Raw genomic sequence first — 24860 nt, forward strand, 5'->3', positions numbered from 1 at the left:
CCAATAATCACCTACGTACCTTTATACTACCATTACTTTATTCTCAGTCATCTCTACTTCCCTAGATTTCACATCATATAGCTTACACAAAGAACGACTAGTTTGTCAAACAATTTCAAGACAGTCTTAAACTGAAACTGGAATTGAATATGTGTGAACACATACATCATACAACAATATAATATATGGAAATGGTATCAAATGAAAGTTTTAATAAAAAGATGGTATAAGAAAATTAACAATAAAATTAAAAATATAATTTTATACAACTGTACAGCGGAATATTTTTTTAAATATTCAATAAAGTTTTGATTTTTTATTTAAGAGCTGAATACAGAGGAAAGCAGGTACGAACTGGTTATTAGAAAAATGTGGGGAAACTAATAAACTTACAACATATAGAAAATTTGTATCAGACTTTTGATGATTGAAACAGAAAGACAAAAACAAATCCTTCAATGTGAAGACAAATTAACCAGTTGTTGACCATTCTGATGAGGTTTTCACATACACGTGAGTTGAACGCGTTTTTAATATAACTCACATATTACGGAGGAATAAACCCCCACAAGTTTTAAATTCTACGCGAGAATTAACTAAACTTGGTCCGTCTAACGCCATTATGATCAGAACGTTGTCATACAGCCCCTGACACGTTGTCCCAAACATGGAATATGTGTTTTGTGACCCAAGGCAAACATGTCAGCACTTGCAAATTGAAATTTACACACAAACTGAAGTCGGGACAGACAACTGTAACAGGACACAAACAAAAGTAGAAGTTAACCACTTCCAGGATTCTTCTTCCAGAAGGGCATTATTTTTTATTCATTATGCGATTGTAATATTTGATCTACATCAAATGAGTATTAAGTTACCGATTTGTCTATAAAGATCTTTTGGGGTGTATTTTTGTGACGCCAAGTATAAACCGGACAGTCGCTTAGGTGTACGACCTAGACTAACTGATTCGCCATGAATTTCATGGAATTACATAAAAGTGGGATGCTTGAGAATGTCTCCATAATAATTTCACAAAACAAAGACAAACTTACTGAGTAGTGCATAATTGAGACCTCCCTCCCGGGCGGAGGCGGTTGGATGATCAAAGTCGAGCGTTCAGAATTTCGCGAAAAGGGTCATTTTTGATAGTTTTACATATTCGCAAAAAAACAAAAAAGGTGAAAATAATTAAATCATAATTAAAAAATCGTTTATTTTTCGTCCCGGAAACGAGTACGGTCCGTTTTGTTTGTACCTGCCGATTTCGCGTTATCTCTCGAGCAGTGAATCCCCGCCGACCTGATCTCCCGTCACTATAATGAGCCAGAGTAAAACAGTCATAAAACATAAAATATAAACAATACTGTGTGTAAACTTTTTTTTTCAATTCAGCGTTTCTTCGAAAGATTGGGGTGGGATAATTTTTTGATATTGTGTTATTTTACAACGCCCATATGTCCTTTGTTTACACATATAATGTCGCCATTATAAAAATGAAAACTAAACAATTTATTTTAGGCAGAAATGTAATTAAATTATATTTACAGTTTCCAAATTCTTTTGTGAAAAAGTGAGCCAAAATAATTGAAATTAATTTTACCCTTTGTTACTATGAACATGGAGGCAACAATTTGGGTAAAACACGTGTATTACCCCGAGTGTTACCTCCGTCATAGCGTTACCCGATCTTACCTATCTTACGAGCGCCACGAGTTGAATGAACTCAGCACTTCAGGCAGTCTCGCAATTCGCGAGAGTTCGCGACATGTTATCCAATATGGCGACTGTGGGAAAATACGGAATTTGGTATCTCAGCGTAAACAAACCCTGAAACCACCACCCACTCACCAAATTTGAAATTCCTGCTTGTTCGTGAACTAGAATCTTGAAATGTATCAAAATGTCATCTGAAAGTGATTCTGACGAGTTCTATGATGCCACCGAAGACGTGAGCAGCCCAGCAAGGTCAGTCGTAAACTTGAACAAAAACTTCAAAGGATTGACGACACCATCCTTTAGGTTCGTTGTATTGAACCACACCATACTTTTATGATATTTATTACGCTACCTTTTCACATATTGTTATTTTATATCAAGCTGCAAGTTACTTATCAGTGTGAAAGTCAGTAAGGACTAAATGCATGACAGTGATTTATCAATTGGTGTTGGTTTTGTGATTGTAATCATAATCATGTACCATGTTGTAATCAAAATCATCCAGTATGATGACTAATATAAACAGAAGGCACAGATCTAGAAGCAGTACCTACACACGAATTGGTGACGTCATAAAATAAATGACCTTCAATCGGGGTCGTTTCCTCGGTATATACGAATTGGTATATACAAATTACAATAAAGATACTTAAGACATTACACATAAGGTAAAACAAATCACGTGACAATATAATGATAATAACGGTAATAAATCCTAGCTTAACAGTTGAACAGAACGCTCATATAGTCAGTCGGGTGACGCCGAGGGTCACGAACTGTGTTGCAAAATGGCCATGTGGTTGAAACTGAGTCATGGCGTGACAGGTGAGGAAGACATCATTAAACACTCAAAATCACAATAAAACGGGGAAGTGGTTGCATATTACGGCGTAGCTAACATGGGAAATAAAAAAACGCCCAATACAAACGACATGGGTTCGAATCACACTAGATACACACTCACCAGAACCGAAGCAATCAGAAACCAGCAATCGTTTTGGCTTTTCCGTTCAACTCATCGGAACACTGGAGTAGTTAGAAAAATGAACACCACTTAACGACCAACGTCGTGGCGTGGTACACAAGCGTGCCATCAAAATAAAACAAAATTAGCTTGAAAAGACAGTGGGTTCAAGTCCCGCTCAGAGCTACCGTAAAAACGTAAATCAAATAAACTGAATTCTCTCAAACCGTAAACAAGTAAACAAAGAACGTCGCAAAAAAATAATAAACCTCACAAAACTCCACCATACAAAACTGAATGAATAAATAATAAAATAACTAACGTCTTAAACTGGACGACGCGCAATTTGTTCAACAGTTTCCAGATTGTGACAAGAGATAAACAAGACCCAAGTCAAGGTAAGTTTTGTTAAAGTGTCGATGGCGTTCCCTATATTACGAAAACAATTCAGGCAACAGACGAATATCTTCTGTCGTGTTGTTGAATTTATACTGTGTCTGCGGAATTGTTGATTGAGGGTTCGAAGCCAGCAGTTAACATTTTGTTAGAAAGTTTCACAATTAAATCAAATATCCAATGATACCAGTATATTTATTTCATTATTTTAACAACTTGCAATGGTGGAAGTTGGTCAAACACGAGTTCTTACACCTAAATAAGTATCAAATATTTGTCGACACATTTATTCTCTCAACCTTGTAGAGGTGGAAATTAATTAAACAACAGGTATTTACTCACAAATATAATGGTCAATATTTGTCCATACATTCATTCTGTCAATTTAAGAACTTGTAATTGTTGGAATTAATCAAATGAGAGTTGTCTACACCAAAATAAGTTTCAAATACTTGTCCATACATTTATTCTCTCAATTTAACAACTTGTAATGGTGTAAAATAATTAAACGAGAGTTGTCTACACCAAAATAAGTCTAAAATATTTGTCCGCACATTTATTCTCTCAATTTAACAACTTGTAATGGTGTAAAATAATTAAACGAGAGCTGTCTACACCAAAATAAGTCTAAAATATTTGTCCGCACATTTATTCTCTCAATTTAACAACTTGTAATGGTGTAAAATAATTAAACGAGAGCTGTCTACACCAAAATAAGTCTAAAATATTTGTCCGCACATTTATTTTCTCAATTTAACAACTTGTAATTGTGGGAATTAATCAAACGAGAGCTGTCTACACCAAAATAAGTCTAAAATATTTGTCCGCACACTTATTCTCTCAATTTAACAACTTGTAATGGTGTAAAATAATTAAACGAGAGCTGTCTACACCAAAATAAGTCTAAAATATTTGTCCGCACATTTATTCTCTCAATTTAACAACTTGTAATGGTGTAAAATAATTAAACGAGAGCTGTCTACACCAAAATAAGTCTAAAATATTTGTCCGCACATTTATTCTCTCAATTTAACAACTTGTAATTGTGGGAATTAATCAAACGAGAGCTGTCTACACCAAAATAAGTCTAAAATATTTGTCCGCACACTTATTCTCTCAATTTAACAACTTGGAATGGTGTAAAATAATTAAAGGAGAGCTGTCTACACCAAAATAAGTCTAAAATATTTGTCCGCACATTTATTCTCTCAATTTAACAACATGTAATTGTGGGAATTAATCAAACGAGAGATGTCTACACAAAAATAAGTCTAAAATATTTGTCCGCACATTTATTCTTTCAATTTAACAACCTGTAATTGTGGGAATTACCGGTAATCAAACGTGAGTTGTTTACATCAAACTAAGTATTTAATATTTGTTGAGACATTTATTCTCTCAATTTAACAACTTGTAATGGTGTAAAATAATTAAACGAGAGTTGTCTACACCAAAATTAATCTCAAATATTTGTCCACACATTTATTGTCACAATTTAACCACTTGTTAATAGTGGAAATTACTTAAACGCGACTTGTTTAATCAGTTGACATCAATGCAACTTACCCGCAGACAGTGCACAACAGAGTATCATTATTGAGCAATTATAAACAGGAACGTGTCTTGGCATTAGGGTTAGGGTCGAGTCAGGTATGGGCAACGGAATTATTAACAGGAACGTGTCTTGACATTAGGGTTAGGGTTGGGTCAGGTATGGGCAACGCAAATGGCAAACACCCAATTGGCAAGATGTACACTAACGGGTTATGGCATGCATATAGTTTACACAAGTAAAAACACAAAATTGGCAATTTTTTGGACAATTGTAACTCAATAATAGAAATATGTTGTATTTCTATATATATACACACTATATAGTCTTATCAAATGCAAACACATCCAGTCAATCCATTGTGGTCTTGTGGGTCAGTTCTCTACATAGTGATCAGGAGGACCTGGGTTCAATTCCCTTGCCTGCCCATCTTTTTCTCGCAAACACCATTTGGCAATAAAGCTAAATGTGACAACAAATTATTTAATTTGCATGACTACCCACATAGCTCAGTTGATTTGTACTATGTCAGCAATGTGAGCGATCGCTGGTTCGAATCCAGTATGTTTAGTTAGATTTTTGAATGCTAGTGAAGACAGTGCTCCTATGAATAGGACTTAAATCCTAAATCCTGTGTGAAGACACTCGTGGTACAGTGGACAAGACAGTGCGCTGGGAACTCAAAGATCGCAAGTTCGAATCACGGATTGGACACTCCTACAAAAGACATGAAAGACATTAAAAACATAAACAGCGGATTCAAAAACTCAAGTCAGGAAAACAGAACACAAGAATACTACCCCACATGGAAGCCAGTCGAAGTCGTCGAAGAACGAACACAGTCGAAGAACGAACACAGTTGACAGCTGTAGGTCATGTGCAACAACAGACACGAGGAGCATGGCTGCTCTCGAAATGGGTCCCTTCTTTTGTATTGACCCCCTAAGGATTGCTAATCCCCCTTTCTAACTCTTCCCCCAAAAATAATATATCGCCCCTTTTAAAATGTATTGACCCACAAATTAATGAATATTCATGAGCACAGAAACTGCTACGTCATGAATAAATTAGCATAATTTAAAAAAATTTGCATAAAGTGTAGGTACTCCTTCTGGAGCTCTGCCAAACAGAATAATATTTGTGTTGTCGCACCATAAACAATATAATTGACAGGTTCATTGCATAATTGAGATGAGTGGATGTTCTCAATGACACACTGTCCTTGTATCACTTTTCCTGATTATGTAAAAATGCAATGTATCTATTTCCTGTATTCTGAATCATGCTTTTAATCATAAAATTTACAAGAAAAAATTCTGAATTAGCCCAAACTGCAGCACAAACTATAGTTGTCATAATGCAATTAAAGTTGTGTGATAAATTTGAACACGTCCAGTAGTTTCACACAAATAGCAGCATATATGTGTCTCTCATTTTAAATTAAAATCGTTGAGATTTGAAGCAAAATGTATATTTAAAATTTTACCCGAAGAAAAAGAAGATCACCACCAACTTGAATTTTTTACATGTGGAAACTGGTCGAGAACGAGGTACTTATTAGGTCAAACAATGACCTTTTTGATTTTTTGGGTTTAAAACGTCTTAACATAATTATTTTCTAACTATGATCATTATTTCAGTCCATTATTCTGTTCAAAATCTTTCGTTAAAACACGTTCGATTATTGGATGAGATGTTCGAGTACTGGCTGAGGGCCATGGTCCGATTTTTTCAACCCACACTAATAGTTGTTGTCATTCGAATCGAGCTATTACTTGACTGGATATTGGTGACAAGTTATCAGTTTTTGCTGCTATTGCGGCTCTGTTAATAGCGATTGTAGTTAATGTTCGACTATTGGCTGAGTGACTGTATAGTACATGATCTGAAACTGATGAGTAAAGAAATTGAGAACCAAAAATTTTGACACATTACATCAAAATGAACACCAAATACAGTTATTCTGGAAAGCATTCAAATCATTGATCACCATAAGTGATGCAGTTGATGTTTCCATCTATTAGTTTCTATCCTTGCAAGAAAAAAAATCATTTGAAACAGCTTTGACGGACTCTTGGTTACCGTTTTCATTTGACAAATCTAAAAAGCAGTCCCAACTGTGTCAGTTCAGTCAAACACAGGAATGCTTGTGGATCACCGAACAGTGTGGCATATTGCCGATACATACATGTAGTGTTTACACACTTGTTTACCATAGTACCTTGCGCTGTAAATAAAGAAGTAATATGGGCATCAATCAACCATTGCTTTTCGACCAATAAACCAATGGGAATCGTACTCATCACAGAGTGACACTGCAACCCATTTGGAGAGTGCAATAATTGACATTCGGCGAGTCACACAATCATGTCGCAGAGTTAGTTTTTAGACCCCCTTTCATGCCTCCAATAAGTGTACAAATGACAGAGCCATAATCAAAATAGTGGCGATAGTCCATGTGTCGGATTAGATGTTCAAACGCAATATTGCATATCAATGAAATTGACAATTCACATATTACCAGTATAGCATTGCATGTCTCACTGAAATCAACAACAAAAAACAGTGATTGCTATGTCACTGAAGTCAACAACAAAAAACAGTGATTGCTATGTCACTGAAGTCAACAACAAATAGAACAGCAGTACATGTATTATTAAAGGAAAAAAAGGAATTGCAATTTCAGATGATAGCAAAAAAATGTCATGCCCTCAAAAACGACTGATCTCAACTCATTGGCATTGTAAAGAGCACTGCAAGATATGTAAATGTGGCAATATCTGGTACGTGCGAGTGAAGCTCAGTGCGTATTAGCGACTATAGGCAGGCAACAAAGGACTGATGATTGAGAGTTTTGATACACGCTAACTGTAGATACTGATTCTGATATCAATATGATCTTTTTTTTCTCATAAATACACAACAATTAAGAGTTTAAATAGTCTACAATGTAGAAATGTACAATGTATGTAATACAATGGGATCATTGTAGCATATTTAATATAACAATTTTTATTACTAATATTTGCCCATTAATTTACATTTCTGTTAATGGGTGTAATGCTAACAAGTCAACTTCAGAACTGCCCGACTTCACTCTACAGCAGCCCAGTACAACAATTTTCAATTGGTGATTTTCAGTTATTCTCAAGCAACCAATATGTAATACTTGTAATACAAAAATCATATACTGAACATGTAACCGGTATATTTATAATAAACTCACATTTCATGACTACTAGTATAGCAAGCATATAGACATCATAATACCACAGGCTTTGAATGAAACTGTAAATGCTCCCAATCTTGCATCGCGTCAAACCCAGACGTCAAACTTGAATCATCAGTTCTGTGCTGCCTGCAAACTCACAATCATCAATATGCTACTTCCTGCAAACTTGTAGAGTCACTTACACGTACTGGATATTGCCACATTTACATACCTGCTGCATCCTATGAGTGGACATCACATTTTATTCAAACTTCAGTTGGTCATAGTTTGCATGAAGACCCGACCAAGCCTGTCTCTGATTATATTTCATTAGTCTCATCCATAGCTGACAAAAGCCTGAAAAAAATAACACCAAAAAGGAAAAAGAATACTAAACCCAAAAAGAAAAAGCAATTATGGTTTGACCAAGAGTTTAGAAATATTTCATCTCTTCTGAAGAAATATCCAAGAGATCCTTATATTAGAAGCAGATTTTTCTGTATTAAAAAGGAATATAAAAAAACACTGAAAAAAAAGAGAAATGAATTTAAAGTTTTGCAACTAAATGAACTTGAGAGTTTAAAGGGAGATTTCTCTAAATTCTGGAAATTATTACGAGATTTAGATGATGATAGAAACAGTAATGAAATACATAATTCAATAACACCAAATGAGTGGTTAAATTACTTTAATAAATTGCTAAATCCACCAACGGAAGACATTACTACTCTAAACAATAACATTAATTCTGAACTAAACGCCTTGGAGAGAGACATGAATGATAATCCAGATATTAATGGACCAATCCTGCAAAGTGAAATCATAAAAGCAATAAAGTTATTAAAATATAACAAAGCAACTGTCGAAGATAAGATTTCAAATGAATTTCTAAAATACGGCCAATCACACCTCATCAATGCCCTGCAAAAACTTTTTAATATCATTTATACCGGTAATAGCAATAAATTCCCCAAATTATGGAGCTCGGGTTTGATAGTACCAATTTTTAAATCAGGAAAAAAATCAAATCCTTCAAACTATAGAGGCATAGCCCTATCAAGCTGTCTGGGGAAATTATTTACAAGTAACATCATACATGTATCTAGAAAAAAATAATATTATTTCTAAAAAGCAATTTGGATTTAGGAGAGATTGTCGCATATCAGACAACCTCTTCATTTTAAAAACAATAATTAATAAGTACCTACATCATAACAAAAATCTAAAAGATCTTACAGGAAATAAGAACAAACAAAACCCCAAAAGACTATATGCTTGTTTGGTAGACCTTAAGAAGGCATTTGATAGTGTGTGGCATGAAGGAATGTTTTTAAAATTATTAAAATCTGGCATAACAGGCAATATTTATAACATTATAAAAGACATGTACAGTAAAGTAAACTATAAAGTCAAGGTTAATGATGGATTAACAACTGAATTCACATCACATACTGGGGTTAAACAAGGGTGTAACTTAAGTCCAACTCTCTTCAATTTGTTTATTAATGACCTACCAGGAATTTTTGATACTGCAACATGTAATCCACCCACACTGGGAAACAGTAAAGTTGGATGCCTCCTCTTTGCGGACGACATTGTCATCCTTTCAGAAACAAAACATGGATTACAAAAGAGCTTAGATAATCTCTCCACTTACACAAAACATTGGAAGCTGACTGTTAATACATACAGAGAAAACAAAAATAATGGTTTTCAATAAAAATAATCGTCTATTAGACAACAATATCTTCTTCTATGAAAGTAAAGAAATTAATGTGGTTAGACACTACAACCATTTAGGGGTTGTATTAAGTTCGAACGAAAAATTTAAGGAGGCAATGAAAACATTAAAACTAAAAGGCCAAAAAGCTTTATTAGCTCCGCTGTCGACTTTGTCGAGCGGAGCTTATCATATGAGTGATTGTCCGTCGTCGTCTGGTGTCCGTTGTCCGTGTCAATGTTTTACATTTTCGACTTCTTCTTGAAAACTACAAGTCTGAATGCTTTGATACTTGGTGTATATGTACCTTGGGTAGACCTCTCTCAGATTTGTTCATTTCATGATCATATCTTCAATTCTCTAATTTTTGTGAATATTTTTGTCATTTTTGGTAAAAAGTGATATTTTCAACTTCTTGTTAGAAACCGCAAGTCCAATTGCTTTGATATTACATATATGTACTACATGTGGACCACTCTCAAATTTGTTCATTTCATAATGATATCTTTAATTTTCTAATTTTGGTGAATATTTTTGTCATTTTTGGTAAAAAGTGATATTTTCGACTTATTGTTAAAAACGACAAGTCCAATTGCTTTGATATTACATATATAGGTACTACATGTGGACCTCTCTCAGATCTGTTCATTTTGTAATGATATCTTTAATTTTCTAATTTTGGTGAATATTTTTGTCATTTTTGGTAAAAAGTGATATTTTCAACTTCTTGTTAGAAACCGCAAGTCCAATTGCTTTGATATTACATATATAGGTACTACATGTGGACCACTCTCGAATTTGTTCATTTCATAATGATATCTTTAATTTTCTAATTTTGGTGAATATTTTTGTCATTTTTGGTAAAAAGTGATACTTTCGACTTCTTGTTAAAAACCACAAGTCCAATTGCTTTAATATTACAAATATAGATACTACATGTGGATCTCTCTCAGATTTGTTCATTTCATTATGATATCTTAAATTTCTTAATTTTGGTGAATATTTTTGTCATTTTTGGTAAAAAGTGATATTTTCTTCTTGTTAAAAACCACAATCATTTATGGTCAAAAATGATATTTTTGAATTCTTGTTGAAAACAGCAAGTCCCATTGCATTGATACTATGCATATTGTTCATTTTCTAATGATATCTTCTGTTCCTTAATCGAAATGTGCATTGCTAACAGCGGAGCTATCTCAGCCGAGAGGCTGCTTGTTTAGTTTAAAAGCAAAACTTGGACATAAGGCAAATTTAAATCCACTTACAATTCTATCCCTTTTCGATAAACTAATTAGACCCATACTAGTTTATGGAAGTGACATCTGGGGTCACGAAAGCACATACAAATCAAGTGTGGAAGAAATTCACCCAAACTTTTGTCCTTTTGTTTTAGGAGTCAGGAAGAACACATCTATCTTGGGTATTTATGGAGAACTGGGAAAATACCCACTTGACATATTCATCAAAAAACGATTAATTAAATACTTCAACAGAGTAATGAATACATCAAATGAATTGATAAGGGAGGCAGCAATTATGAACAAACAATTAAACAGCAAATGGTACAGTGCCATAACTACACTGTTAACTCAAATAAACCAACCACAAATTATCGAAACAACAACTCGACTGAACGAGAGAGAAACCAAAAAATTAGGTTTGGAAGTTGAAAAAATATATAAATTATACTGGAAAAGGGAAATTAACATAGGGACTGATGTTCACCAAAATAACAATAACAGAAGAAATAAACTGAGAACGTACACAAATTTCAAAAATGAATTTACTTTAGAAAATTATGTGATCAAAATAAAGAATGCCGAACTACGTGAATGTCTAAGTAGGTTCCGTCTGAGCAATCATAAACTAAAAATTGAAACAGGGAGTTACACCAAACCAAAAACCAAAATAGGAAAAAGAATCTGCGAACTGTGTTCAAATAACAAAGTAGAAGATGAGTACCATTTCATGATTGAATGCCCCTTTTACGAAAAATCGCGGAAAGCATTATTTGAAGAGACTACTAAGCACATTATAAATTTCACGAATATGAGTGACTACAACAAATTTTTTAAATTAATGGGTGATACAAATCTGAATGTACAAATACCAGTTGCCCAATTTATCAAAAATAACACGAACCTTAGACAGCAACATCTTCTGGTAAATTAACATAAATACTTTTCTCCTTTAATACGTTTTTTTTTCTCATTTCCATCTTTCATTGATTTACTGTTTATTGCTTTTTTTATTATTATTATTTCATCTATTTTTTTTCCCCAATATTATTATCAACATTTATTAATAGTTTTTGACTCCCATGTGCGAAGCACAAAATGGGAGTCTTTGCAGTTAGTGTGTCTGTATGTGTGTGTGTATGTGTGTATGTATGTGTGTATGTGTGTATGTGTGTATGTGTGTATGTGTGTGTGTGTGTATGTGTGTATGTGTGTCCGACTGTTCCACTGCTATCTCAAGAACCATACATCGGTTTTTGATGAAACTTGGTGCATAGATGCTCTGGGCCAATGCGCAGATTTGATTAGGTTTTGGTAAAAATCCATGCTCGTTAATTACCTAATTTGCATGATAATTAGCTAATTTTTAGCTGTTCTATGACTGTTCCACTGATATCTAAAGAACCACTCATTGGATTTTGATGAAACTTGGTACATAGATGCTCTGAACATATGCGCAGATTTGATTAATTTTTGGTAAAAATCCGTGCATATTAATTACCTAATTTGCATGATAATTAGCTATTTTTTAGTGGTTCCATGACTGTTCCACTGATATCTAAACAACCACTCATTGGATTTTGATGAAACTTGGTACATAGATGCTCTGAACTCATGCTAGGTTTTGATTAGTTTTTGGTAATAATCCGTGGATACTAATTACCTAATTTGCATAATGATTAGTCAATTTTCGGTTTTTCCACTGATATCTCAAGTACTAATCATCACATTTCAATGAAACTTGGTACATAGATGTCATACGACACTGCACAGACCTGATAGTTTTTATGGTAATATCAGTACATATTAATTACCTAATTTGCATAATTAATTAATTTTCAGCATTTGATATAAGTAGTTAGCATTACATTTCAATGAAACTTGGTACTTACATACTCAAGGACTATGCAGAGATTGATTGTTTTTGATAAATATTTGTGCATATTAATCACCTAATTTGCATAATTAGTTAATTTTCAGCTTTTCCACGGGTATCTTAAGTACTAATCATCGCATTTCAATGAAACTTGGTACATAGATCCTTTAGGACTATGCAGAGACCTGATTAGTTTTAGGGTAAATAATTGTGCATATTAATTACCTAATTTGCATAATTAATTTTCAGCTTTTCTACTGATATCTAAAGTACTAATCATAACATTTCAATGAATCTAGAATTATGCAGACCCAATTAGTTTCTGGTAAATATTTGTGCATATTAATCACCTAATTTGCATAATTAACCAACTTTCACACTGATATCTCAGGTACTATACATCACATATCAATGAATGTACATGGATGCTGTAGGACAATAGACAGACCTGAATAATTGTGGGTTAAAATCTGTACATATTAATTACCTAATTTGCATAATTAACCAATTTTAAGCTTTCACACTGATATCTAAAGTACCGTAAAAACTCCAAAATTTCGACCGGTTTTAAATAATTGGTGTTAGATATGTGACGTGTTTTTAGAGTCAAAATTAAGGTGCATTTTCGGACGGTCGAATTTTTCAGAATAGAAATCAGCAAATGAAAACATGGGGATGATAGACAGTGTGCTTCATTAGTTTTTAAAAAATGCAATGTCCGTCAATTGACGTAAACTTCCTCATGTTTCACGGTAAAAGCAAAGGTCGTGGCCGAGTTGTAACTCAAAATCTAAACAAAGTCATCAATCAGTGAGTATTATGACAAGCAAAACAAAACATCAAGACGCGGAGAAGAGGTCAGCACAAAACTAATAGGTCAAAAGACAAAGCTGTCTCGCACTACCTAGAAAAACTTGCGAATGTTCGAAGTACAGGTACCCATTGGACAAAAGATGCATGGAAGTTTAGCAAACTATCTCCCCGACCCAGTGCAATTTATCCGGTTAGAATCAAAGCTCACGTGTCCGTTATTTGAGGGACCAAATTCTGCCGTAAATTCGCCCTTGGATTAAAAAATAAAATGGGATTTAAGAAAATAAAATGGGACTTTTAAGGTGTATTTTGGCGTCATTTTTCGGACATTTCAATCAATCCTGCCGGCTAAAATAGAGTCTAAGTTTTACCGTAGTCATTGACGTTTGTCTATTCAAGAGTACACGTGTATGATTTTTATCGTGACTAGCGTGAGCGGGTAAGCTTCCTTTCGAGAATGAGCTGTTATCACTGTGAACAATGTTAAATTATTCTTCAGATGACCAGTTTATTTTTTAAAAACAACTAATTTTTTTATTTAAAAAAAATCATGCCGTTTTCGCATCAAAATCCAAGCCAAAATATCGTACTACAACATCAATCTATTTAAATAAGCTATGGTACTTTGAACACGTTGGCATCATCCAGCTTTTTGATTGGTTAATTAGCGATTTGACCTATTTGACCTAAGAGAACATGGCGGATATCCTACAGCATCAAACGTTTATACGAGACCGGAATCATTCGCTTACGATGAAACTAAGTTGACTTTTATTTGTATTTCATAACCATTCAACAAATTTATTTTGTGTACATTATTATAATCACTACTGAGTACAGTAATAATCAACAATTCAGAAACGCAGCATGCCGAGATTTTTGTGTTCGTTTTTATTTGAAACTTCGTTTATTTAGAATATATTTTCGTTACCAATAAAATAAAAATCTCTCAGTCAATCAGAAACCCGGATTCATGCCTTCGAGGAAGGTCCCGTTTGAACGCTCACATCGTTTTTTTTTCGTTTGGGGGAAAACTGAAACTGGTCGCAATTTTCGAATAAGAATGAGTCGGCAATTTTTAGTGGAGTCGAAAATTTGGAGGTAAATAAAACACCTAAACCCGGCAAATAAATAGGCGTTCGAATTTTTAGAGGGGTCGAAATTTTGGAGTTTTCACGGTACTAATTATTCCATTTCAATGAAACTTAGTACAAAGATGCTCTAGGACAATGTACAAACCTAATTAGTTTGAGGTAAAAATCTGTTCATATTAATTCCCTAATAAGCATAATAATTCATAATTTTTTGGTTTTTTGGTTCTAATCACATTTCAATTAAACTTGGAGACATAGATTTTCTGTTACATTGCGCAGACCTCATTAGTTTTACACTCAAATCTGGTCATATTAATTTTCTGATTTGCATAATTAGTTTTCAGCTAAGTAATTTCAAATTATATTTAATGTGTCTCCAATACTCTCAGCACATGGGAGTTCTTTCTAAGCTTTCTTTGATTTGTAATTGTAGTCTGTTGATTTATTTTTTAAACCATTGTTGTGCTTTAGACAGTAATTCTTGTAAAATTTGTATGTTTTATATATGTGTTTTAGCAGTTAGTGTAACCATTTTAATTCCTTCTGAGGAATTTTTAAGTGTTTCAATAAACCTGCATGGATTGTTTTTTTCCTGTTATCATGGAATCTGCCATTTTATTTTTTACAGAAAAACTTTGAAACCACCTAGACCACCTCCACCACAGTTGCAATCAACAGCTAAAGATGAGCTTGAAGATGAATTGAAACATCTTGAACTATTAAAGAAAGAGGCTGAAGAAAGAAGGCGATTAGAAGATGAAGAGATTCAACAAAGAATTAAACTACTAGAAATTAAAAAACAAGAAGAAGATGAACGAAATAGACAGGTATATGTTCGCACTATATGTGTTCAAATAAAATAGTCTGACCATGATAATAATGGCCGTGGATTGGGCAATGACAGTTAGTTGTATTGAAGACACTTGTGTATCAAAGTAGAAAAGTATACATTTCTATGTGGTTGAGATACTAATTTTTAGTCTCTATTCAGAAAAGAGAGAACTGATCTACATTGTGTGTCTATCAGCCCGTCCAGACCTGTATCACGGAGATGCCTCTGCCAATCACATTCAAACTTCACACACACACATCATATGTCTCAGGATACATATACACGTCCATTCCTTTCATGATCTGATTAAAGATGGCCAAATGGCAGCCATTTTTGTGCTTAAAATTCATAAAATATATAAAGCATTTCTGTCATTTCAAAACCAGATCTGGATAGTGTGTGGATGGATTTTGTTCAAACTTCATACATACATTGCATAATTATGAGACCTTGATGCACATTTTGTTTTCAGATTTTTTTGATGAATGTGTTTCCAGAACTGTATATCTGACATACCTTGGCTGATCGTGTTCAAACTTTTAAATATATCTTGTAGCACATATGCTCGTAGATTTGTTTGAACATCAAATTTAACTTGTTCAAATGGTAGCCATTTTAATTCATCAAAGCATTTCTGCCATTCCGGAACCAGATCTTTGTCACATATTAATTAATGGCTTTTGTTTAAAGGCCCAATTCACTTGCCCCGGGCAAGTGTGAATTGGAGGTGTGGCTATTCTAATGAGTGTTGTTAATCACTTGCATAGCCTATGACGCATCCTGTTTCAGCGGTCCAACATCACTTGACTTTGATTGACAGTAGTAATTATTCAAGATTAGTCGTGCATCCCTTTCCCCGGTTCATGTTTTTTACTTTTATCCGCCAAAATCTCAGCTCGTACACAATTTATTGTCATAAATATTACACACAGTCACTGCTGTGATATTTATAGTCACATGCATCCACTTTGGCACGACATAATCGACCTGTAAGTTCGAGAACACACGTTTTTACCGGAGCTTGGCTGGAGCTGTTTACTACAGCGTGACAAGCAAGGAAATAATCCCTATTGTTTAGGAGCGTATTTATAGTATACCTGGGCCTTTAAACTTTGTTGCAAATAGTGCATTAGACATTCTGGGATCTTGATACACATCATTTTCTTTTTTCAGATCAGTTCAAAATGGTCATCATATCATTTGTTTCATGTTTTATTTCAAAATGGCTTTTTTCCGTTTTGGTTACTATTGAAACAACAGGGACATGACTTGTTGAAAATGGTAATCCATGACCAACAAGGCTAGATCCGTTTCGTGGGCCCTGTAGAGTGAATTGGTAATATTTAGTATCTGTGTCATGGGCCCTGGAGAGTGAATATATTGTATTTGCACTTATTTTTAGCACATGATGTGGGTTCAAATCAACTAATTTTTTTCAGTTTAATTTAAATTTCAAAGAAATCAAAATATTTGAATGTATAGTAGTTATTATATTTTAATAGCATATTGGTATTTAAGGTATGAATGTTTGGCAAGTATATCTCAAAATGTTGCACAGAAACGCAACAGTAGTGTTGATTGTTTGCTTTTCTGTCTCAGTGACAAGGATGTTATCTTGCTTTTCAGGAACAAGAACGGCTGCGGAAAGAGGAAGAAGAAAAAGAACGACAGGTATATTTGTTATAAAGCTGTCTGCACTGATCCATTTTGAATATAGAATAACAAAAATCACAGATAACATCAACATTTGTATGACCAATTAAATGATATTACATTTGATGACGCAGTGATTTTGCTCCTTTTTAAACATTTTGTGAAATTATAAAGCTGATATTACTGTAGTTGTGTCCAGGGTTCTAAACATATTCAGGGTCCTAAACATGTTAAAAAATAGGGGTGGCGTATGCCTGGACATCCCCTGCAAAAAAACGAATAGAATGGCAAATGAAAACATGCAACAGAAATGAATCAACAATATGCAACATTAGAAATATAACAAAAAAAAATGTATTACTTGTAACGTGACAAATAAATCAGAAATAATAAAAATTGATAGTGAGGAATCATTTGAATTAGGATTTCCCTGCTGCAAAAAAGCTCAATACGCGTGAACTCAAAATGAACTAAAATGTCAGAGGTTAAACTGCATGAAATTATTACCGGTTTTGAAAAATAGCGGTTCAACAGTCATACACTAACAATTATAATTTACGAATTTACACAGTAAAATTATGAAAGTTCATAGTTGTTTGAAAAAACTGTCACTGTTGCCGTCAAACAAAATCCTTACAGCTTTGTCCTGAAGTTCTTTAATTTATGAAATAAGTAAACTTGAATCACTCTCATATCAGTATTAAGTGTATTTCCTCATAATTTATGAAATAAGTAAACTTGAATCACTCTCATATCAGTATTAAGTGTATTTCCTCATCATTTATGAAATAAGTAAACTTGAATCACTCTCATATCAGTATTAAGTGTATTTCCACATCATTAGTCCCCGTTCGGACGCAGTCCGAAAACGGGGACTTATGTTTTGCCCTGTGTGCGTCCGTGCGTCCGTGCGTCCGTGCGTCCGTGATCACCTGTATCTCGAACATGCATGGACCGATTAAGTTCAAACTTCACTCATACATCACACATTATATGGGACATATGCACATGCATTTGTTTCATGATCCGATTAACGATAGCTGAATAGCGGCCATTTTAAGGCCGAAAATGCATCAAAATCGCACATTTTCACCATTCCGGACCCGGATCTCAGTTATGCATGGACGGATTTTGTTCAAATTTGGTACATACATTAAACATAATAGGACCTTGATGCACGTCATTTTTTTTTTTGGATCGGGTTCGAAATGGCCGACTGGCGGCCATTTTGTTTTAAAGAATTCAGTTCTGGATCCGTATCTGAGACATGCTTGGATTGATCGAGTTCAAACTTCACACACACAAGGTACATCATGTCACAAATATGTATGTGCATTTGTTTCATGATCTCATTAACGATAGCCAAATGGCGGCCACTTTAAGGCCGAAAATGCATTGAAATCGCACATTTTCACGATTCCGGACCCGGATTTCAGTTATGCATGGACGGATTTCATTCAAATGTGGTACATACATTAAACATAATAGGACCTTGATGCACGTCATTTTTTTTTTCGGATCAAGTTCGAAATAGCCGACTGGCGGCCATTTTGTTTTAAAGAATTCAGTTCTGGATCCGTTTCTGAGACATGTCTGGATTGATCAAGTTCAAACTTCACACACACAAGGTACATCATGTCACAAATATGTATGTGCATTTGTTTCATGATCTTATTAACGATAGCCAAATGGGGGCCGCTTTAAGGCCGAAAATGCATTGAAATCGCACATTTTCACCATTCCGGACCCAGATCTCAGTTATGCATGGACGGATTTCATTCAAATTTGGTACATACATTAAACATAATAGGACCTTGATGCACGTCATTTTTTTTTTCGGATCAAGTTCGAAATAGCCGACTGGCGGCCATTTTGTTTTAAAGAATTCAGTTCTGGATCCGTATCCGAGACATGTCTGGATTGATCAAGTTCAAACTTCACACACACAAGGTACATCATGTCACAAATATGTATGTGCATTTGTTTCATGATCTCATTAACGATAGCCAAATGGGGGCCGCTTTAAGGCCGAAAATGCATTGAAATCGCACATTTTCACCATTCCGGACCCGTATCTCAGTTATGCATGGATGGATTTTGTTCAAATTTGGTACATACATTAAACATAATAGGACCTTGATGCACGTCTTTTTTTTTTTCGGATCAAGTTCGAAATGGCCGACTGGCGGCCATTTTGTTAAAGAATTCAGTTCTGGATCCGTATCCAAGACATGTCTGGATTGATCAAGTTCAAACTTCACACACACATGGTACATCATGTCACAAATAGATATGTGCATTTGTTTCATGATCTGCTTAACAATAGCGGAATGATGGCCATTTTAAGGCCGAAAATGCATCAAAATCACGTATTTTCACAATTCCAGAACCGGATCTCAGTCATGCATGGATGGATTTTGTTCAGATTTAGCACAATGTGTTGTACATATGCAGGTGCATTTCGGTCATGATCTGCTTTGAATGTATATGTCACTCAAATATGAACGGAACGGGGACGTGTCATTGACAATGACTTGTTTGATCAGATATGTTATGGAGAAAACACAGATGACATTAATAAATACTGTTTCATTTGCCCTTTGCACTTACCTAAATAACATATTAGCATAAATGGATCAGTGCATGTTTGTCCCCTCAACACATCACTTTTGGGCATATTTTTTGATATAAATACTCGCAATTTATCCCAGGATAGCTCTGTAGAACAACAAAATTGTCAAACAAACTAAAATTTGTCAAACTGTTATGCAGATTAAGTGAATAATATACATGAATTTGATCTAAAACCAGTCTGGCATATTATACTAAAGCACACATGTATCAAATTTTTTTGATTAAAAAAATGAGATCAGCTAAAAAAAATAAAGAGCATAACTACCTCATTATGTCCTGTCTTTTGAACTAAAATGGCCATCAGTTTGTCATTTTGAATCTATTGCAAATTCTACGCCTCCATAAGATCTCCATAAAAAGTTTGAATCAAATTGTAGCATATTCTTGCAACAGTTGGTGACACATATAAGTTAAAGGACCTAATTGGCTAGATGCCAGATTGTGTGGACACTATGTATTCTCTGTAGTCAAAGGCATACAAATCTGAGTAGTTTGAATTTTTTTGTTCAGAGACTTTTAGCAGAGGAAGAGAGAAGACGAAATGAGGAAGAGGAGAGAAAAAGAAAAGAAGAGGAAGAAAAAGAGAAACAGGTTTGTCAATGTTGCAATAGGTTTAGGAAAGTTTTTATTTGGCAGAGAAATAATGAAACAAAATATGGGTCCTATACTGCTCACAGCAACCTATACACATATAGGTCAAATATGTTGTTTCATGTGCTCATATATTCTAGACTAAACCCACACTTGCTGCTTACAATTCATTTTAGGAAGCAGAAAAAAGAAGAATTGAGAATGAAAGAAGACGAAAGAGACTGGAGGAAATGAGACGGAAAGTTGAAGAGGATAATGAAGATGATTCAAATAAATCATCAAAAATAGATTTGCCAGAAATTACCTTACCATCTCTGCAGATAGATGTAGATAAATCCTCAAACATAGAGAATAATCAACACCATAATGATCAGCTTAAATTGAAAACTATTGAAAAAAATGAGATTTCCTGTCCCAGATCGGAGAACTTTGGAGTGGAGCCTGATATTTTGGCGAGTATTAAGGACAGACCAACTGATTTAGCAGTTTCTGTAGCATCACCTGAGATTATGCCTGCACCTATTGCCCCACCTAGGAGAAGGAAGAAAAAGAAACAGATTTTTGATGATGGAGTAGGTATCCTAGCTTTTTACAACACACAATTATTGTGGTTCATACATAGATTGTTTAAATAACTGCTATCACAAATATGATGCACTGAAGTGGATATCAATTCAGATATTCTGTCCATTCATCTTGTCCTGCTATACACTGTTGTCTTTGCATGGGATTAATGTATGAGGTGCTCCATTAAAATCTGCCACACCAATCAATGTATGTGTATGAGTTGTGTCTGGGTGGTATATGAACATCATCTGATTGGGTTGTATGTGAACATCATCAGACTGGGTGGTTATGTGAACATAATCTGACTGGGTGGTATGTGAATATCATCATCTGACTGGGTGGTATGTGAACATCATCTGACTGGGTGGTATGTGAACATCATCTGACTGGGTGGTATGTGAACATCATCTGACTGGGTGGTATGTGAACATCATCTGACTGGGTTGTATGTGAACATCATCAGACTGGGTGGTATGTGAACATCATCTGACTGGGTGGTTTGAGAACACCATCTGACTGGGTGGTATGTGAACATCATCTGACTGGGTTGTATGTGAACATCATCTGACTGGGTGGTATGTGAACATCATCTGACTGGGTGGTTTGATAACATCATCTGACTGGGTGGTATGTGAACATCATCTGACTGGGTGGTATGTGAACATCATCCGACTGGGTGGTATGTGAACATCATCCAACTGGGTGGTATGTGAACATCATCCGACTGGGTGGTATGTGAACATCATCCGACTGGGCGGTATGTGAACATCATCTGACTGGGTGGTATGTGAACATCATCTGACTGGGTGGTATGTGAACATCATCTGACTGGGTGGTATGTGAACATCATCTCACTGGGTGGTATGTGAACATCAATGTCCGCTTCTCCAGTACTGACTAAAAGAAACATTTTGCCACTCTATATTTAACAATTATCTATCGCCAAAAACAACCTTGCCTATCTATTGCCATAAAACAAACACAAAACATCACGACATGCAACATAAACATGATTTAAAGTTTGACATTCGTGACAATCTGACTATGTTGTATGAGAACATCATCTTCTGACTGGGTGGTATGTGAACATCATCATCTGACTGGGTGGTATGAGAACATCATCTGACTGGGTGGTATGTGAACATCATCAGACTGGGTGGTTATGTGAACATCATCTGACTGGGTGGTATGTGAACATCATCATCTGACTGGGTGGTATGTGAACATCATCTGACTGGGTGGTATGTGAACATCATCAGACTGGGTGGTTATGTGAACATCATCTGACTGGGTGGTATGTGAACATCATCATCTGACTGGGTGGTATGTGAACATCATCTGACTGGGTGGTATGTGAACATCATCTGACTGGATGGTATGTGAACATCATCTGACTGGGTGGTATGAGAACATCATCTGACTGGGTGGTATGTGAACATCATAATCTGACTGGGTGGTATGTGAACATCATCTGACTGGGTGGTATGTGAACATCATCATCTGACTGGGTGGTATCTGAACATCATCTGACTGGATGGTATGTGAACATCATCTGACTGGGTGGTATGAGAACATCATCTGACTGGGTGGTATGTGAACATCATCATCTGACTGGGTGGTATATTTATCTGATATGCTTGGCCAATATGGTATGAATATAATAGGTAATTGTTGTGCATTATTTTGTCTGGGATTTAATTAAACATTTTCTTTCTTTATTTATGCATTATATTTCAAAGTTACCTACCATAATGCTCCATGACTTTATGGTATATGCTGTCACATGTCAATGATCAGGACTTTGTCATTTCCTACAACTTCTTTACCTAAGGATACTTCTTCAGTTGCTTCAATGGAAATGGAGACACCGGCAGAGGAGCAATCAACAACTCAATCAATTGGTTTGCCAGTGTGTGATAGGCCTCCTAGTGAGATATTGACTCCAACTACAACGATTGAAAGTATCACTAAAGAATTGGAGCACTCCTTGGATCTAGTTGCTGCCACTAAAGGAGATTCAGTAGTTCTCCATCAAGTAAGTCACATCATGAGAAAAATATTAGATGATAATTGATATATTTCCTCATTGTAGAAATATTTTACCCCTTTTTTATTCCCCGTTCAGGCGTAGCCTGAAAGGCTACTATTATTTCTCATTTCTGGTTTCCTTCTGTCACTCCCTTTATGTCTCCAACATTTTCTCAGAAATTCTGCAGCAGATATCAATGAAACTTTGCAGGATGATGAACAAGTCTGTTGAATATGCGCGTATTTTTTTTTTGCAGAATTTTTTTTTTTTTCAAGATTTTCATCAACAATTACTTCTCCCTACTGCACTGACAGAGCAACTGAGCATGCTCAGAATAAATAATTAGCTTAGATTGTAATGCTAGAGTTTTTAGCGATGTTATGACCTGGTCATGACCTTGATCTGAATCAGTGACAGATGAGTCGTACCATTACCAATCTCAGTAAAAAATGTAAAGGGGTGTCAGGGCTACATTTTGATGGGAATTATAGTGGTGATACTGAAACAAACCCACGTCCTGGTAATATACAAAGACCTGAATTAACAAAGAAGTCACGTTGTTATTAAAGGTACATCAAGGTTTACTCAGATTTATGAATGCAGAATGTATTAGACATAGTTTGGTTGCACTTGTGTACTCTGAAATTTTGTACCTACATAGAGTCCATATTAATTCAATTGTTTGCAGATGTTCCATGTATTATTTTAACATGAGTATTTTATAATTAAATAATGAGGACTATGACATTCATGTCTTTGAATTGTATCTCCATTTCTGCTTCATAGGACTTAGAGCAAATCAAAGGCCAATCAAGAGTGGATGTTGAAGGAGATAACACTAGTAATATTGAGAAACCATCAAGTGAGACAAAAGTAGAGGTTGACGCTGGCGATGAGACTGGAGTCACTGAGCTTGGTGACGGTGACAATGAGTTCCATCAAAGATTACTAATGAAAGGAAGAACAGAAACAGGAAAGTTATTGTCAGATGAGGTAAGCTTATCAATGTATTATTTCAATATTTTATGAATGAAAAAACATGATAGTGAGTCACTCTAGGGTAAGCATACAGTAGGATCCTTCATCAGCAGTTGGTTTATGTCTACATTTTTGTGTTTTATTTTTATTCTGAAATTCAGTTATACTAGTAATCCTTCTCGAGCAGTCTAAGGAGCTTCATTATGTATAAAAGTTATTGTACAAATTTCGTTGAAAATATCAATTATGAATAAGTTTCCATACATCATACTATAGGTAGAATAGTAACAATTAATATTACATGCATTTCCTGGACATACATAGGTAGTGTGAACAAGTGAGGAATCTTGTGTACATGTCTTAGTATTTGTTTGTAACAGGAAGTACTTTCTAAAGTGATGGTTACTAATTTGGACACTGGTGAACAGATTCCATTGGCTGAAGCCGAAGATAAGTTACCAAAATGTGTCAATCCATTAGTTTTACATATTATGAGAATTACCTCAGAGTATGTTAGGTAAGCATTATTGCAATAAAATATGAGTTATTATTGTTATGGCAATGTGAATGTTACATTATCATCACAGCCTTTCAGATGGGGACAAAAAGAGTCAGTCCCATGTACTGTTCACATCCTTGGTGCACATAATAGATCTAGTTGTACTTGTCCCATAGAGTAGTGGAGACTTCTGATGCCAATGTGACTGTTATCTAGGTATTATCACTGTTTGCCAGCCAGTAATATAAATTTTGGCACATTCGTTGTCTATCTCAAATAGCTAAAGTTCCTTCAAAACCTTGAAAGCAAGCGCTAAAGCAACAACAGCTTGGACATCAGCAGTGCAGCAAATGACAATTTGTTATGCGCAGTGTCGTTTCGTAGTAGTTTCAGTGACGTCATCTATGTGATATACCATGTGATAACCAGTTTTATTCAATGTCATGTGACTGAGTCTCAACCAATCACAGCATGTGCAACAACAGTGAGATACA

At 35.0% G+C, this 24860-nt stretch overlaps 1 protein-coding gene across 2 annotated transcripts in view; it reads left to right on the top strand.

Moving 5' to 3' along the window:
- The first annotated feature begins 1735 nt into the window (after nucleotides 1-1735).
- Nucleotides 1736-24860, top strand: part of LOC102803092 (WD repeat-containing protein 44-like) — a 47556-nt gene continuing 24431 nt past the window's right edge. Inside the window, exons 1-8 of one of the 2 annotated variants that reach the window (XM_085502301.1) lie at nucleotides 1736-1968; nucleotides 15212-15410; nucleotides 17042-17086; nucleotides 20213-20293; nucleotides 20470-20865; nucleotides 22692-22895; nucleotides 23676-23882; nucleotides 24248-24384. In XM_085502301.1, the coding sequence (XP_085358427.1) occupies nucleotides 1904-1968; nucleotides 15212-15410; nucleotides 17042-17086; nucleotides 20213-20293; nucleotides 20470-20865; nucleotides 22692-22895; nucleotides 23676-23882; nucleotides 24248-24384 (1334 nt within the window). In that variant the 5' untranslated portion in view covers nucleotides 1736-1903. The remainder of the gene's footprint in view (nucleotides 1969-15211; nucleotides 15411-17041; nucleotides 17087-20212; nucleotides 20294-20469; nucleotides 20866-22691; nucleotides 22896-23675; nucleotides 23883-24247; nucleotides 24385-24860) is intronic. The other variant, XM_085502309.1, reaches the window with a different exon arrangement.

The sequence above is a fragment of the Saccoglossus kowalevskii genome, chromosome 1 (genome assembly GCF_978046115.1).
Source record: "Saccoglossus kowalevskii chromosome 1, keSacKowa6.1, whole genome shotgun sequence".
Lineage (NCBI taxonomy): Eukaryota > Metazoa > Hemichordata > Enteropneusta > Harrimaniidae > Saccoglossus > Saccoglossus kowalevskii.